This window comes from Azolla caroliniana, unplaced genomic scaffold (genome assembly GCF_043228905.1).
Source record: "Azolla caroliniana isolate FFs.n. ecotype wild unplaced genomic scaffold, voAzoCaro1.0.p SCAF_6, whole genome shotgun sequence".
Taxonomy (NCBI): Eukaryota; Viridiplantae; Streptophyta; class Polypodiopsida; order Salviniales; family Salviniaceae; genus Azolla; species Azolla caroliniana.
This window is the reverse complement of record NW_028230441.1, coordinates 20538834-20554222: the sequence shown is the minus strand read 5'-3', so window position 1 is coordinate 20554222 and position 15389 is coordinate 20538834. Positions and strand designations below refer to the sequence as shown.

The 15389-nt window shown below is 38.3% G+C and overlaps 3 protein-coding genes across 4 annotated transcripts; 1 reads left to right on the top strand and 2 right to left on the bottom strand.

Annotated features, from left to right (window-relative positions):
• Positions 1–3208: 3208 nt before the first annotated feature.
• On the top strand, positions 3209–7660 carry LOC147863296 (tRNA (Ile)-lysidine synthase). 2 transcript variants are annotated; one of them, XM_087321676.1, is made up of 6 exons: positions 3209–3846; positions 3959–4114; positions 6559–6691; positions 6775–6828; positions 7158–7247; positions 7330–7660. In XM_087321676.1, exons 1-4 carry the CDS (start codon positions 3241–3243, stop codon positions 6801–6803), a joined length of 924 nt encoding a protein of 307 aa, XP_087177802.1. In that variant the 5' UTR covers positions 3209–3240; the 3' UTR covers positions 6804–6828; positions 7158–7247; positions 7330–7660. The 2 variants fall into 2 exon arrangements, with proteins under 2 accessions (XP_087177802.1, XP_087177801.1); XM_087321675.1 differs by having other exon boundaries at positions 6559–6828.
• A 1443-nt stretch (positions 7661–9103) lies between these two features.
• LOC147863295 (dolichyl-diphosphooligosaccharide--protein glycosyltransferase subunit 4C-like) lies at positions 9104–10775 on the bottom strand. Its single transcript, XM_087321366.1, has 2 exons — positions 10609–10775; positions 9104–9352 (listed from the first exon to the last, which is right to left on the bottom strand). The coding sequence occupies exons 1-2, from the start codon at positions 10678–10680 to the stop codon at positions 9245–9247; spliced, it is 180 nt and encodes a 59-aa protein (XP_087177492.1). The 5' UTR covers positions 10681–10775; the 3' UTR covers positions 9104–9244.
• Positions 10776–11555: 780 nt separating this feature from the next.
• On the bottom strand, positions 11556–15014 carry LOC147863294 (pentatricopeptide repeat-containing protein At3g53360, mitochondrial-like). Its single transcript, XM_087321815.1, has 2 exons — positions 14600–15014; positions 11556–14198 (listed from the first exon to the last, which is right to left on the bottom strand). Exons 1-2 carry the CDS (start codon positions 14965–14967, stop codon positions 12446–12448), a joined length of 2121 nt encoding a protein of 706 aa, XP_087177941.1. The 5' UTR covers positions 14968–15014; the 3' UTR covers positions 11556–12445.
• Positions 15015–15389: the final 375 nt, after the last annotated feature.

Here is a 15389-nt window from a genome sequence, read left to right as displayed (position 1 = left end):
CACGAGAACAAGTTAACCAGAAGAATTGAAGGCCAAAGGACCCAGGAGCCGACCCGAGTCGACTCTACCACTTTTGATTTGGCAATTAACCAACTAGCTTGTATATATTCTAATTGTAATTTAAATTAAACTGTAATTTAAGTTTACGGGGGAGATAACCTCTAATTTTTTGTAACAATTAGAGTAGACATTTTATGGGGGAGTTTGTTGGACTAAAAGCCCTACTCCACCCAATTGTATTCCTAGTGTGAACACATTCTCATAGTTAGGGCTTAGTCACCCTAATTATAAAAGTGAGAAAATGAGCCTTGTAAAGTAGTTCAACGGGAATAGTAATGCAACAATCTTCTTGAGCTCTAACTGCCTCTATGTAATTGTTTCTCTCTCTCTCTCTCTCTCTCTCATGTGCATTTCTTCTTGACAAGAACAATACACCATATTCTTCTCATCTTGATGCATGCTTGCTTGATTCCTGTTAAACAAGATCCATCTATATTTGCTTCCGCTCAGTCGGTACATTAGTCAACATTTTATTGGCAAATTTTTGGCAAGGTGGAGTCTTTTACTCCAAAATATTTATTTAAGCTGATAATTAGAACTTAACACGAGAGCAATTACCTATATATACATATTTCATGTACAACTTTATGATGTTTCTTAATAATAATGTAGTAGTATCTTTCTTAGGGTTTAAAAAAATAAGTAAATTAAAAAAATCATTCCAATCATGCTAATCAATATTGCCTAACTGCATTTGTTTTTGTATATTATGTTTACTCTTATTGGATTTAGTATGTGTCTAAGCAACTTTCACATGTTTCTAGTTTTCTTTCCTTTCATCACACAAGAACTCTTCAGTCTTTCTCTACATCTTTCACAATCCACCGTTGGTTAATAAACTATAACTGAGAGACTAGCATTCCCAAGGAGATCCACTCTTTTCTCAACTCAATGCTATGGTAGACAAATGCCCAAATGTTTTGAAAATCTAGTCATGCATTTTGATCTTTATTGCACTTATTTTGACAACCTTGCAAATACAATCAGTGCACATAGGAACAATGCCCATATCGCAACGTTGGTAGGTCCAAGAATCCGGTTTGTGTATCTCAAGCCAAGTATGTAGGAATTTGTTAGAGATTATGCATTCATTGATGCCAACAACATATGAGTAGTTTCATAGTCATTGGCTTTTTTCTTGATTTTGTTTATTTACATTGGCTTTTGATATTATTATTTTGTTTCTACGGGGTCTTGCTTGAATTCGTAACAAAATCGTTCGATATGTCCCTTAGTGTAGCAATAATGACACTCCAATCATTCCTTTTTTTTTCCAGAAAGATACGCCTTGGTATGATAAAATCATAAGAACTGCAAAAGTTGTGTTGGATAAACAAATATACCAACAGATTCGCTTGTACTCTCATCATGGCCGAATTGATGAGTATATACAATAGCCACACATAGTTTTTTGTACATTCCTTGCTTTCTCCAAGCCGTGAGCTTGGGTTCATGACCCTTGATTTGTGACGTCAAGTTTCCCTAGATGTTTGCATTATGGGAAGAAATTTCATTGCATGCTCATCAACATCCATGATATATTCATGTTCATAGGTTGTAGATTCAGGTTCCCTTATATACAACCACCATTGATATGCCTTGGAACAATAATTTGTCCATTAGATTTATTGACACTTAAATGTTCATCCATTGGTTGGTTGTTCGATCTTTTTTGTTTCTAGAAGGTTTATTGACGCTTCATCCATTGTTACAATTTGTCTCCCAACTAGTAATGTGGTCATCAAAGTCTCTTAATTGATATGAAAGAAGCCAACCAAATTATGGGTCGGTCATGTTTTGTCAATTTTAATCTCAAAATTAAGAAGTTGAATGCTGCACTTGTTTGATGTGAAATATCCTAACTATCAATGACTTTGACATGCATAATTTCTCTAGTTTCTCCCACAAATTGCACTTAGGGAAGTTTTATTCAACATTGTGTAATTAAATTTGGGAGCAAATTTGGGTCATATTCCTCACATTGTCTTTACTTGTAATTGATTCCAATCATAATGTTTCATATTGTCAAGCTTGATAAAGAGTAAGGATTCATAGAGCCCCTAATTGTAAGAAACACTTGGGCTTCGAGGGCATCAATGTTTTCAATGTCCTCTAATTCCTATGTTGTTGATTGTCGTATAATTGCAACCAACCACAACATGTTGCCATAACAATGGGTCTGTGATTAAAGTTTCGAGTATTTGCGTTGACGTTTGATATCTTCAATTGATATGCTTGAACAATATGGAACAACCGACGATGGGTCACACACATTAGAAGGGATTTCTTGGGGTTTATATCGCTTTTTACTTAGATGGGAGAATGTCACGAAAAATAACGACATGCAAGTTATGGGTCGAGGTTCAAGTTTGTAATCGGTAGTAGGCATCAATTGGTTTGAGATCTCTTCAAATTAAGAAGAGAGGTTAAATTTTCCTATGTGTTTCCAAGTATGGTTGGACCATGAAGCCATACCTACCTCACACGTTGTGACCACAAGGGGTTTAGAAAGCAACAACATGAGAGCCATTTGATGACCTAGACATTGAAACATGGAGGTCCTAGAGTAACAAGGCGGAACTATCTCTACAACATATTTATTGTTTGTGGGCCGTAGAAAGGTAGAGCGGATCACATAACGGCGATGATTGAAGAGGACCAAGAAAAAGGAATTGGCAGATCCGTCACCCGCCCGTATGATCTTGCCAACAGATTGCATGTCTTATTTACCAGTAGACTTCCCGTCTGATTTAGTGATTGATTTTCCGATCCACCAACTACCCAACCGATTGACCGATTGTCCGGCCGTATGATCTTACCGACAGACTGCCTATCATATCTACTAGCAAACTTCCTCTCTGATCTACAGATTGATCTGTCGATCCACGGACTGCTCAACTGATTGACCGATTGTTCAGCCAGCCGATGGTCAGCCGATTGATCGATGGTCTGGTCAACCGATCTACTGATTCGACCAATTGCTTGTCCAAACTACTGACCGACCGGTCACCCAACCGATCGATCGAGTGGTCACCTGCCCATTATGTATTGCCCAACAAATTACATAGCCCTTTGAGATTCTTCTCCTCACAGAGTACACACAGACAGACAGACCAGGCTTTCTTTCTTCCTTCTTCTTTCTTCTTTCTTCTTTCTTCTTCTTCCTTTTACATACGAGCGATGAATTTCTCTCTGTACCGAGGCAAGCTCCACAAGGTCCCCGACATCCCCCGGCGATGGCCCCTCTCCAGGCCCTCCATGTCCCTCCATGTCTTCCAGAAGGCCGTTGCTAAACGACAGGAAGCTCTCCATCGATCCCGTCGCCATGATGGCCATGGCCCTCCTGCAGTCTCTCAAGAACCGATCCGAGCTTCACCCCCTGCAGATCACGCCTGCCTTGAGGGTCAAGTCACCTGGAAGAGCGATCGCGACGATCACTTGGAACAGCTTGGAGAGGAGCCGGTCAGGAAGAGGAAGAGAGAGGACATCGAAGCTTTGGAAACTGAAGAAAACGGCTCTGGAGAGAGGAAGCCATCCGCCTGCTCCGAAGAAGATGGACAAGCCACGGTCTCAGATTTCCCAGATCGACTTGATCACCAGAGGATGGTTGAACCTCAGGAATCCTGTCTACAGTCAGAGGATGCCAAGATTGCACATGGAACTGATGCCACTGGAGATGATATGATGGCCGAGAATGAATACAGCAAAGAAAAAGAAGCAGAAAGACTAGAAGCTCCTCGTACACCTGCAGCCAAAGATGAGGAATGCATCAAACCGGCTGAACGAGTAGGTTTTTCCAGCACATTTTGTACGTTTTTTGGGTTATGGGAACTAACACTTGTTGATTAATCACGTCTTCATATGTCACAAGTGTGGAAACATGGATTTGTTCATGCAGGTAACTGCAGGATTAGATGGTTGCCTTATTTCTAATGGTTTGAAAACAGAAGAAACTTCATTATCTTTGTGGAAAGCGAAGAAAAAAGCAGAGCTTGAGGAAAAGTTGAAAGGGTTACAGGAAACAAAACATCAGCTCGTACAGATACTTAAACAGGTGAATTTCGTTATTCTATGTTTGTCTGGTTTTTTATGGGTCTTTGTAAAGTGAAGGAAAGGAACACTGCTTATTGAGAGGCATACATTCGTATACATAAAATGAGGGCACCGTCTTAGAAGAAAAATAATTATTATGGGATAATAGAAAATGATTTTTTCAGTATTTTTTTGCTTTTGGAGCATTTGACATATCCAGTTTATTCAGTCCCGGCATTTTATGAGTAACTGAACGAATCCTTGTTCACTATTTTAATGAACTTATTGCATTACAAAGGCAGCTGGTAAGGGCAAAAATATGAGAAGTCCATAAACGTTACATTTTCCTTAATCTATTACCTCTATTCTCACATTTGTAGTTCAATTCCTCAACTTTTGGAATGCTACGAAATCAATGTGAGCATCTGTGTCGGGGTAAATACCACAAAAATGTCTCTGAACAGTGGGGAAGTCAATGCTCTTTGCTCTTGTTGATTTGCTGCTCGAAACAACCTCCACTGAGCTTCTGGATTCTGAAGTTATGTATATAACTATGCAGCATCAGCATCTACCTCATTCAAATCAAGATGATCTGTTGATTGTTTGGGCTGAGCGATTAAAGTACCCAACTCATAATTACGAAACTCACAGATTTAACCCCTGTTTTGGATACAAATAGAAAAGTAGAATGGTATAGGTACCTGAAGAAGATATAACTGTTTTGTCACATTGTTGAGAGGCAGATTAGTTAGGACAATGATTTTTCTTAAATATGTTAAAATCAAATTTGTGTCGTGATATAAATTGTATTCAGGACACCACCAGCTTGATCCGTACATATCTACTAATGGGAAAGAAACTCTTATGATCCTTTCCTAGCTGAATTCTCTTGTAGAAGAATTCAAACCCCACATACTTATTTGGCTGTGGGTGAGTTGAATTGTGCCAAATGTTTTTGTCTGTAGCTGGCACCTCTCACCAACTGAATAATATGGCTCCTGCTACTTTCCCAGCACAAGGAGGAGCTGAAGCTCTCCATCATATGAATCATGACATGGACCAATATGTTTTTAACTTATAGCACTCATATCACAGAGAGATCAATTCCTATCATTCTTCGAAAGAGAGGAAAAAGGGGTAGAAAAAAAGGAAATATTAAAAGAAATAAGAAGAAATTTCATATGAGTAATCTCCTATCTGGATTAGAAGTCTATGAAGCCAACAATGTGTGCACATATTTTGGATAATTATATAGATTGTCATTACCTGTATGCATTGTATACATTTTTAGCTTTCACCTAAAAAAGGTGGTAAAACTGGGCTTTTTTTAGGGCTGGGTATTGGCCTGTTAGACTATTAGGAAGGATATACTTTCCTTCCAATTTAGTTTCTCTTCATGTATTCACCTGGCCCCTTAATTTTACTTTCTATTTTTCTATTGTCCTACTATTCACCTGGCCCAACAAAAGTATTGGTCTTTTACAGATTCGTTTATGCAAAGAACAATGCATGCATGAAGCATTTTTCATTCTCACATCTCAGAACCGTTTCAAGATACCAGTCCATAGATTTTGATAAGGTAAGTCATACTCCCAAGTATGCATTTTGAATTTTTATGAGTACAGCACATGGTCATATGATATATCTCTTTGCCCATGCCCAGAAACCCATTCATAATTGCAGCACTCAGAAACTCAGAAACCCATTCATAATTGGCTGATTGCAAAATAGTTATATAAAAACATGCAGTGAATCTTTTTGCAAGTTTTGAAAATTGCAACATGTTGCATGACTAACATTGGTTGACATTACACTCTAATATTGGATTTGGCTAATTATCTGCGAAGTGTTTGCTCATATTTCTTTACAATCTTAAAGTGAGGAACCTTAACAAATAAATCTGTTGTGTATATGGCTAAGAACCATGGTTTAAAGGTGAATTCCATTTTCTGGCCAGCACTCATTCTAGTTCTCTGAATGATAGCACATATCTATGATGAAATGAAAATGTTATCATGTCTTCATCCCATCGAAACTGTAGGATAGAATTGAGTCACTAGTTTTAGAAGAAAACTAGTCATTTTGACCTTAGATGGACTAAAGCACCCACCTTCCAAAGATCTCTTACATGGGCCAATCCAAGATGAAGAGGTCTCTGAAGGAAGGGAGGGAAGCATCTTTGTTATACGTGGTAACGACATTGATTCATCTATGAAGGGTGACGTGGCTGTAATCTAGATGGATGTGGCCTACACGAATCCGTTTTGATATTTTGATCAAGACCTTACATGTGTAGCCCTTTCGTGACTTGTAACAAGAGGAAGACCTTGTCCTCGGAGGAGTTGCCTATAGCAGGACAGCAAGAGTTTTTGTTTTGTTAATGTTCTAATATTTACAGTGCTTTTATGGGGAAAAAATGATTAAAGAAGGGGGGAGATTTCTAACCTATCTAAACCATTTATGCAGGTTCTTATCAGTGAAGAGGAGGCAAAGAGGAAGGCTCAAGGATTGCCGCAGTATCCTACTGGTGGTGCAATGGATCAACCGACAGATCAGAGAATAGGATCTGATGTGCAGTTGTCTGGGGACTTAGAGGAGGGTGAGTTGGAATATATCCATAATCATGATCTACCAGTTGTAGGTTTTAATCAAGGTAGCCACTTTTCTATTGCTCATCCTCAGCCAATGGGTGCTACACTAGGCAGACATGACAGCAGGTCCCAACCATTGAATAAGGTACAGTATACTTGCACATGAAAAATATTTCTAGTTTCATATTTTCATTATTTCTTTATTGGATAAGGAAAGTTTCATTGGGAAACGTGTAAAACAATGCCACATTATTACACCTCATGGAACTCTCTCCCTACTGGAGCATGAAAGGAAGATGACAGGGATCAGAACAATGTTTATATTAAATGATCCTGAAACTTAACATTATAAATGTGCTAGCATAACATTTTCTTATGGATCATTTAATTTATGCTAGCTGTAAGTTGTATCATATATTCTGTGAATGTCAGCATCCTAATGTCATGCATTTGTTGAATGTTTGTGATGCTTAGCTATGAACATAGAGGATTTGAAGATAATCATGTAATGCACTTCATAAAACAAAGTAAAGGGAGCTTGCAACCACCTGCTGCATAATGGAGGTTTGTAGTATTTTCATTATCCTCAGCTATTTACACATCTTTCTGTAGATTTGTTTAATTTTTTTATTTTTGAGAGTTACAGATGATATTTTGAGCTTACTAAAGTTGCCTGACAATAGTCGAAAATCTGGACTGCCACCATTGAACAACTGTCAAGTAGCTTTACCTGCAGGTGAAAGCTGGATTTTTTTATCTGTATGCAAAATTGTACATTCTGTCTGTTTCTTGGGTAGCCATTTGCAACATGGCTATGTGAAACCAGAATGATTAGTTTTGGGGCAACCTTACCTAAATAGCCATCGACAACATAGTAATATTGAACCAAAACAATGGTAGTTTTGTGACAAGCTTATCTATAAATAGGACAAAGATCTCTAATTAAATTGCTTGATTTCTAAATGAGTTTTGGGTGAGCCCTTTTCATGACTTTTCTCATTATTCAAAGGAGCAAGTGGACTCTTAATTTTTTGAATGAACGCGAGGTAAGCTTTAAGGTGCAAGATCTGTTAATTGAGCTTCCAAATTAAGAACATCTGTTTTGTATGCTGGCATCTAAATTATGATTAAGCCAAGTGTTTGGATAGACCACTGTTTTGTGGAAGTGATGGAAAGAAATATGGTTCATTGGTTCTATTTATGAGGTTGTGCATAGCGATTTGATAATCTTTCAACCATGCTATGCAAGTTGAAGTTGATGAGTTCTGTGCGTACATATTAATTATGATCATAAGCGTTTGAAAATAAACCTAGACCATTGGAATTTTAGCTGAATTTGGGCAACTTTTCTGGTCTCCTATCAGGAGTTAATTCATACCCTCTAGTAAATTAGTTAGTACTGAACTTACATTCAACCTTTCATTTCTACCATTAACAATCACTTTCCTTATCCACGTATGATAGTGTTTAAGTTTCTCTACTGTTGGTGGCATGTTGCTAATCGCTGTAGGTGAAAATGAGCGTCTTGTGCCATTTTAATATCACTCACTTCCATGTAGTGAAGGAATGAAATTGTGACAGGAAAATAACAAGACTATCTGAAATTGCAAACGCAGATGAAGATGGCTCATGTAGTGAATGATTATGAGTAAAGTCGATTTTTATCTTTATCAACTTGCTCAATGAAAGAAATAGAAACGGAGCGTCCCATTGTACAAATCTACGCTAAAGCTGTGGTATATACAACTTTTTTCTCGCATGGATTTAAAATTGGTTTTTCGGCTTATAGAAACTCGTCATAATGAGAAAACTTGCTTATCATTACTCTCGATTCATGTTTTTCTTTAATGGATTAAATGTAAGATAAGGTAATAGGCAGAAACAATATTCACTTTGCCTCTTCATATATTGTTCTTTTAAGTTATAGGTTTTTGAATTATGAGATGTGCTTGGGCAAGCCAATAAGGTGAAGCTATGAATGTGTCAAGTGCATGTGAATATATACATCATAACTAGTTTACAAGACAACGAATCAATTAGGGATTTTAATCAAATACCTCCAAAAAGTAATCCCAAGACATTTATGATCTACACATACAACAGGAGAGTTGGCATAAGTTTGTCAAATTGTGTAATGATTCTCACTCAAGCAAATGTTAAAAATACTCAATCTTAGTAGCAAAGTCCATATCCATGTATTTGAAGAATCGTTTGACAATTTCATCCCCACCTCCAGAAATAGGCAAGACTACATGAACATCACTAACTGCAAAAGTAAGCATCTTAACAAGTTGAATAATCATCACTCTTTACATTTGAAACATCACATCTGAACATGTGATTGCATTCCTAAGAGATCTTTATTGACTATACGCCACATTAAGAAAAAATGGCAACATTCATAAGTTCTAGTTCAATCATTGAAGAAAATGTTTTCAAATCACTCTTCCCACTTTACATTTTAGGAAGCTTGTAAAACTCTAGAAGAGTGTATCTGTTGAAATTTAACTACATGATTGCAAAATATTTGAGATGCTCCAGCAAAAGTTCTCTGCTGGTATTCACTCATACTTGGGATCTGCTACAGCATAATGATAAGCAACTACTAGTACAAAGATGAATATTCCCAAGAAATTTGCAAAGAAACCAAGTTCCTGATCGTCAATCATCTGTGCCAAAAGCAAAAATTTAATTAGTGAATGTAGGATACATACATACATATGTGTGTATATATATATATATATATATATTGAAGTCACGATAATAGTGAATTGATGTAAACCTAACATACTTGTGCAGGTACATACTGCAGGCATATCATACATGGTTTCACAACTGAGCTTTTTCAAAATTTTGGTCAGCCTTTTGACAAGCTTTTCCTCTTCATCTTTACTCCAGCATACTGCAGCCAGTGTTTTTTTATTTGTGATGTAGTTTTCAACTATGAACTATGAACATTGTCTATGTGGAAGCTATATATACATGTGTTGTCATTTGAGCTCGATATTTCTACATGTTTTAGCCTTGCGTTTCCCCATCTCTCTTGTTCAGGAAAACTCTATACAGTGTTACCACAGGATCATTCCCAAATAAGAAAATCTATGGCTGTGGCACTGCATCTCACCGTAAAATCATAATTTACTTCCCTTCTCATTACCATATACAATGATGGAAGAATCTTATATATAAAAAGATATACATTATCGTCAGCCGAGAGGGTAACAGTGCATCAGCATACTACTTCCAAGGCGACACAAAACGAAAATAAAGAAAGGGTTTCTCAGAAACCTCTCATGATGATGATGATGATCTCTGAGCATGGATCAATCCTGTCCCTTGCTAAGCAAGTGATTCAGGATACAACAAATCCAACACATACACGCCTTGTTTGATGACTTACATAGCATGCAAATGATATACATATGCAATGGTTCGGCTCATTCACATGCTCTGTAAGTCATCAAATATATATATCGATACAGCACACACACACACGGAACAGAATTCAACAAATAAGACACAGATTTGTAAAACATCCGGATCTGAAGCAACACAGGTTTGCATTTTTATATCATGCAAATGATATAGATATGCAATGGTTCGGGTCATTCGCATGCCCTGCAAATCATCAAATATATATACCCATACAGCACACACACACACACATGGAACAGAATTCAACAAATAAGACACAGATTTGTAAAACACCCGGATTTGAAGCAAACACAGGTTTGCATATTTTATATCATGCGAACGATATAGATATGCAATGGTTCGGGTCATTCGCATGCTCTGTAAGTCATCAAATATATATATTGATATAGCACACACAAACGTGGAACAGAATTCAACAAATAAGACACAGATTTGTAAAACATCCGGATCTGAAGCAATACAGAAACAGAGGGGGGGTCGTGGGACTCACCTTTTGATTCGACAGCCTCTGCTTCGATCTGGTCTGGGAATCCTCTACCTCTCGAGAGGCTTTGACACACATGCACAAACAAAAGATCTCTCGTCTACACTCAGCTCTCTAGGCTCTCAACACCATGTATTAGCTCCGGCCATTTCTGTATCTTTTCCTACAGCCTCCATCACTTGACATTCTTTCTCCTCTTATGTCCTTCAATGATGACATATATATAGAGAGAGCTCTGGCTACATGAGTCGGAAGGAACCTAGTCGGTCGGATTGCCGAGCAAATGTTAAGCAAAGGGTTTTTGTGTCAAATTGCATCCATTTTGAACAAGGCGAATCAGAAGTAGACAAATTTATTGGGCATTCATGCTTCAATGCCGCGAAAAAAAAACGAAGGTGTTATTGATGTTGAAAGAGTATAATAGCATATGATTTAACGAATAGAGACACAAATAACACTTTATAGGAAGTACAAATGACACATGCCTATCCTTGAGGGTTGGATATATGGAGAGTCTTTTAGTGCATCATCCCCTCAAGTTTCCTAGATGTTGGATACCTCATAGTAAAGTTTTTAAGGATGGATGGATATATATACGTCAAGGTTAGATTTTAGTTGATTAGCTTCAAAATTGAGAGCTGATATAAAGGGTCCTGAAATTTATTTTTGGTCTATTAGCTTTGTTTACTATAATCCCACCACACTTGGGATACTTTTCGATGGAGATATATCACACCGTCGGCATGCAGAAATAGGAGTCATTACTTTCATCAACACCCAAATTTGGAAGCTATTCTTGCAAGATGCCCCTTCAAAACACTTACTTTGTAGTAAGTATCCACCTTGCTATAGACTATATGCATCATAACCATGATGGATTTTACATGGCTCTTGAATATCCCCAACATATACCACTTATTTGAAAAGGATTCTTGTATTTAACTTGTTCCATGTCCATTGATATTTCCAAACACCCAATTTTTTTACTTTCAAGATGGCCATTATTATGTTGTTTCGTACTCCTTAGAATATACAACAGGATAACTTTATCCTTTAATTCATTCCATGTAATTTAGTTGTTCACTTGTCCAAAGGGAAAAAGATCATACCTTTTTCAAACTATCAACAAAAAATTTATTGCAGCATATCCTTCTCCTTTTCTTGCTCTAATGAGTGTTTTGTTTCCCTCTCAATTTAAATAAGTTTATCATATGAAGAAACCCCATTGAAAAGATATTTCATGATACGACTTTGCATGTAAAGGCAAGACTTGCTTTATAATGCTCAACTCTTTGGCATTTTTCATTAATAATTTTGGTTGTTGGTTTATCAAACCCAAAAACTCTTGGTTTCATTGGTTTATCATCATTAATCATTCAATGAAGATAAATTGAAATTGGTTGTCACGTTGCTTTATCATCATTAATCATTCAATGAATATGCATGCCTATCAACTTATATTGTTTCATATTCCTCTGATTAGTTTACTTGTTACAACTAGCCGGTCCTTGCCACCCATCACCGTAACTCATTGAGGCAATTCGGAAATTCATTCCATTAACAGCAGTAAATCCTCAGCAAAAGCTCATTGAAGTACATTATATCAATGATCTTAATATCACTTTTCAACTGTGCTTTCCAAACTCTTCAAGATATAGATAATATCCAAGTTACAACTTTGAACACCGACCACTTTGAGTACCTGAGTCACTCAATCCTCGCATGGGTAACCAACTCCTGAATTCTCCACATATTTTGTATCACAATGGAACTGCCAATCCTCAAGCAGGCATTTCATGCTTCTGTTTTCATGTGGTTATGATTTATATTCGATGTTCCCACATCATTTGTGATCGAGATCAATCTTGACACCATGTTTCATCATCAAAGTTCTCAATCGGGCTGCATCATCCAACCTACCGTTCTCTGTATATATATTCCATAAACTGATATAGGCTCCAGAGCACCGAGGATCCAAAGCAATGACCTGCTCAGCTGCACGTTCAGCTCGATGAACATCACCACAGCTTTTGCATGCACCAAGCAAGGCCATCCACTCCACAACTCCACATTTAAAAGGCATGTTGCTAATAAAACGTTCTGCTTCGTCGAGTCTTCCTACTCGAGCAAACATGTCAATCATGCAAGCATAATGGCTAGACTTTGGCATGATACCATGTTCTAAGCTCATAGAAAAGAATGTCTCTCGTGCCTCCTGTAACATACCTGAATGGCTACATGCTGTAAGAACACTAACAAAGGTCACGTCATCTGGCTTTATGCCATCTTGTTGCATGTGTCTGAATACCTGAAGTGCATCCTTCCCATAACCATGAGAAGAATAAGTATCAAGCATGGAGGTCCATGAAACCACATTTTTATTAGGTAAGTTATTGAAGACCTTCCGCGCATCATAAACACTGCCACACTTCGAATACATGTTGATCAATGCATTGGCCACCTCTAAAAATGAATCGAAGCCCCCTTCGATGAGACAGGCATGGATTATTTTACCCTCCACAAAAGCACACAGAAGTGCACATGCAGAGAGAAGATTTATATAAGTAACCTGGTTTGGTTTCATACCCTCTTGATGCATTTTAACGAAGTGTTCGAAAGCTTCCTCGCCATGCCCAAGATGAGCATAAGCTCCAATCATTGCAGTCCATGAGACTAAATCAGGTGGTTGGATAGTCCTAAAAACACAGACTGCCGCTTGAAGACACCCACAGTTACCATACATGTTAACAAGTGCACTCCTTACCCGAACATCACCATCCAGTTTGCATTCCCTAGCATAGGAATGGACACCTCTGCCCACCTCTAAGTCTGCAGGGTCTGTACAAGCATCGAGTGCGGTAACAAAGGTAACTTTATCAGGTTTCACAAGCTCTTTCTTCATCCTTTGGAAGAGTCCAATGGCTTCCTTCTTGCAACCACATTGTACATATGCCACAATCATGGCATTCCAAGAGACTACGGTGCGGCGCTTTATGCTTTCGAAGCTTTTATAAGCTTCCTCTACTGACCCACATTTACCAAACATAGTGATAAGGGCAGTACCGACAAAGACATCACATTCATATCCATACTCTTTAATGAGCTCATAGATTGTTCTGCCTATTCCAAGGTGGGTTTCATTTGTACATCCAGAGAGAAGATTGACAAAGCTAACTTTATCAGGATCCAGGTTTTTTGCCTTCATCCGATAGAATAGCCTGAGGGCGTCTTTTCCATGCCCATTTTGGGCAAAGGCAGCAATCATTGAGTTCCATGTGATAATATCCCGTACTTTCATCTCTCGAAACATCTTGCATGCTTCGGTTGGACTGCCACATTTACCATAGGCATTAATGAGTGCATTCCCAATAACTAAGTCCTTCTCATATCCACCATTCTCGACACTTTCATGTAAAACCCGGAGTGCTGGCAAAATCTCAGGACTAACACAGCCATTCAGTGCTGAGAGGTAAGTGCTCTTTTTGGGTTGCATACCCTCCTCCTGCTCCAGCATTTGCTGAACAAGCCGTAATGCCTTCTTCCCTTGTCCATGTTCAGCATATACTGAGATCATGGCATTCCAGGATACCACATTCCTGTGAATCAGATCAAGGTAGACATTAGGAACTCCCCCATCTCCCAACGTATAAATGACAAGCAGACTTATAGCTAATGAAGCTGTGAGTGAATAGAAATGTTGAACTAATGTTGTAACTTTCCAGAACATTTAGCTTATTTCTGAGAAATATCACAAGGAAATGCTCAAGTTTTTTGGAAACTTTAGGCCAACCTTCCAAAACAATTTAAGGATTTTGTAAGCTTGATGTCTCTTTTGAAAACATTACTCCTAAAAACTACACAAAACAATTCCACCCACCACGGAATGAAATACCAATCTGATCATACTGCTCGTAAATTCATAAGAAAATGGTGAATATTTTGAAACATCGATCATAAAACAATTGCCAAAACGTTAGTACGAACATTATTCCCCTACCTGCGAGGCATAGTATCAAACACAAGCCGGGAGTCGACAACACTACCACATTTGCCATACATACTGATGAGGAAATTGGAAAGGAAAGTGTTGTTGTCGAGGCGGAGTCGTGACATGTGTGCATGAACTCGTTTACCTTCGCCGAGGGCTTTTAGCTTGCAGCATTGTTCAAGGAGCAGGGCAAAGGTGTTGTGGTCAGGCCGAGCAACATGGCGATCGAGGCCTCGCAAAGCATCTCGGAGGGCAGAAAGGTGAAAGCTTTGATGGGGACCAATAGCATCGGGCTTACACAAAGCCAACTTCATTTCCTTCCATGCATTACTACTCCTGCTCTTCAAATTGCTGCATAAGGCAGCTGTGGAAGGCATTCCCCGGGTCAATATATGAGTTGTTGGTCTCTGGCTTTATCCCTGTGTGCTTTTTCCACTCCTTGTTTTGAACCTGTCAGCTTCCTCTGCCTCTCCCTTCAGAGTATAGAGGAGAGACTCCTCCCTCTCACTCTCAAATTTCAATGCTCTTATAGCATTATTCCCTAGCAATGGGCACTGTTTCGGCTTGAACCGAACCGAACCGATAAGCCATGGCTTAACGGTTTATTGGTTGAAAGATAAATAAACCGTTTGGTTTGGTTTCAGATATTATGATCCGGTTTGTTCCAAAAGTGTCCTTTCGTCTACCTGGGGAGGAGGATGTTGTTTGGGTTGACGTATAGTACAACTCATCAGGTGCGTTGAGTTGCATGGAATTACTCTCCATTACCTTTCACTCAATCTATATGTCTCTATCTCAC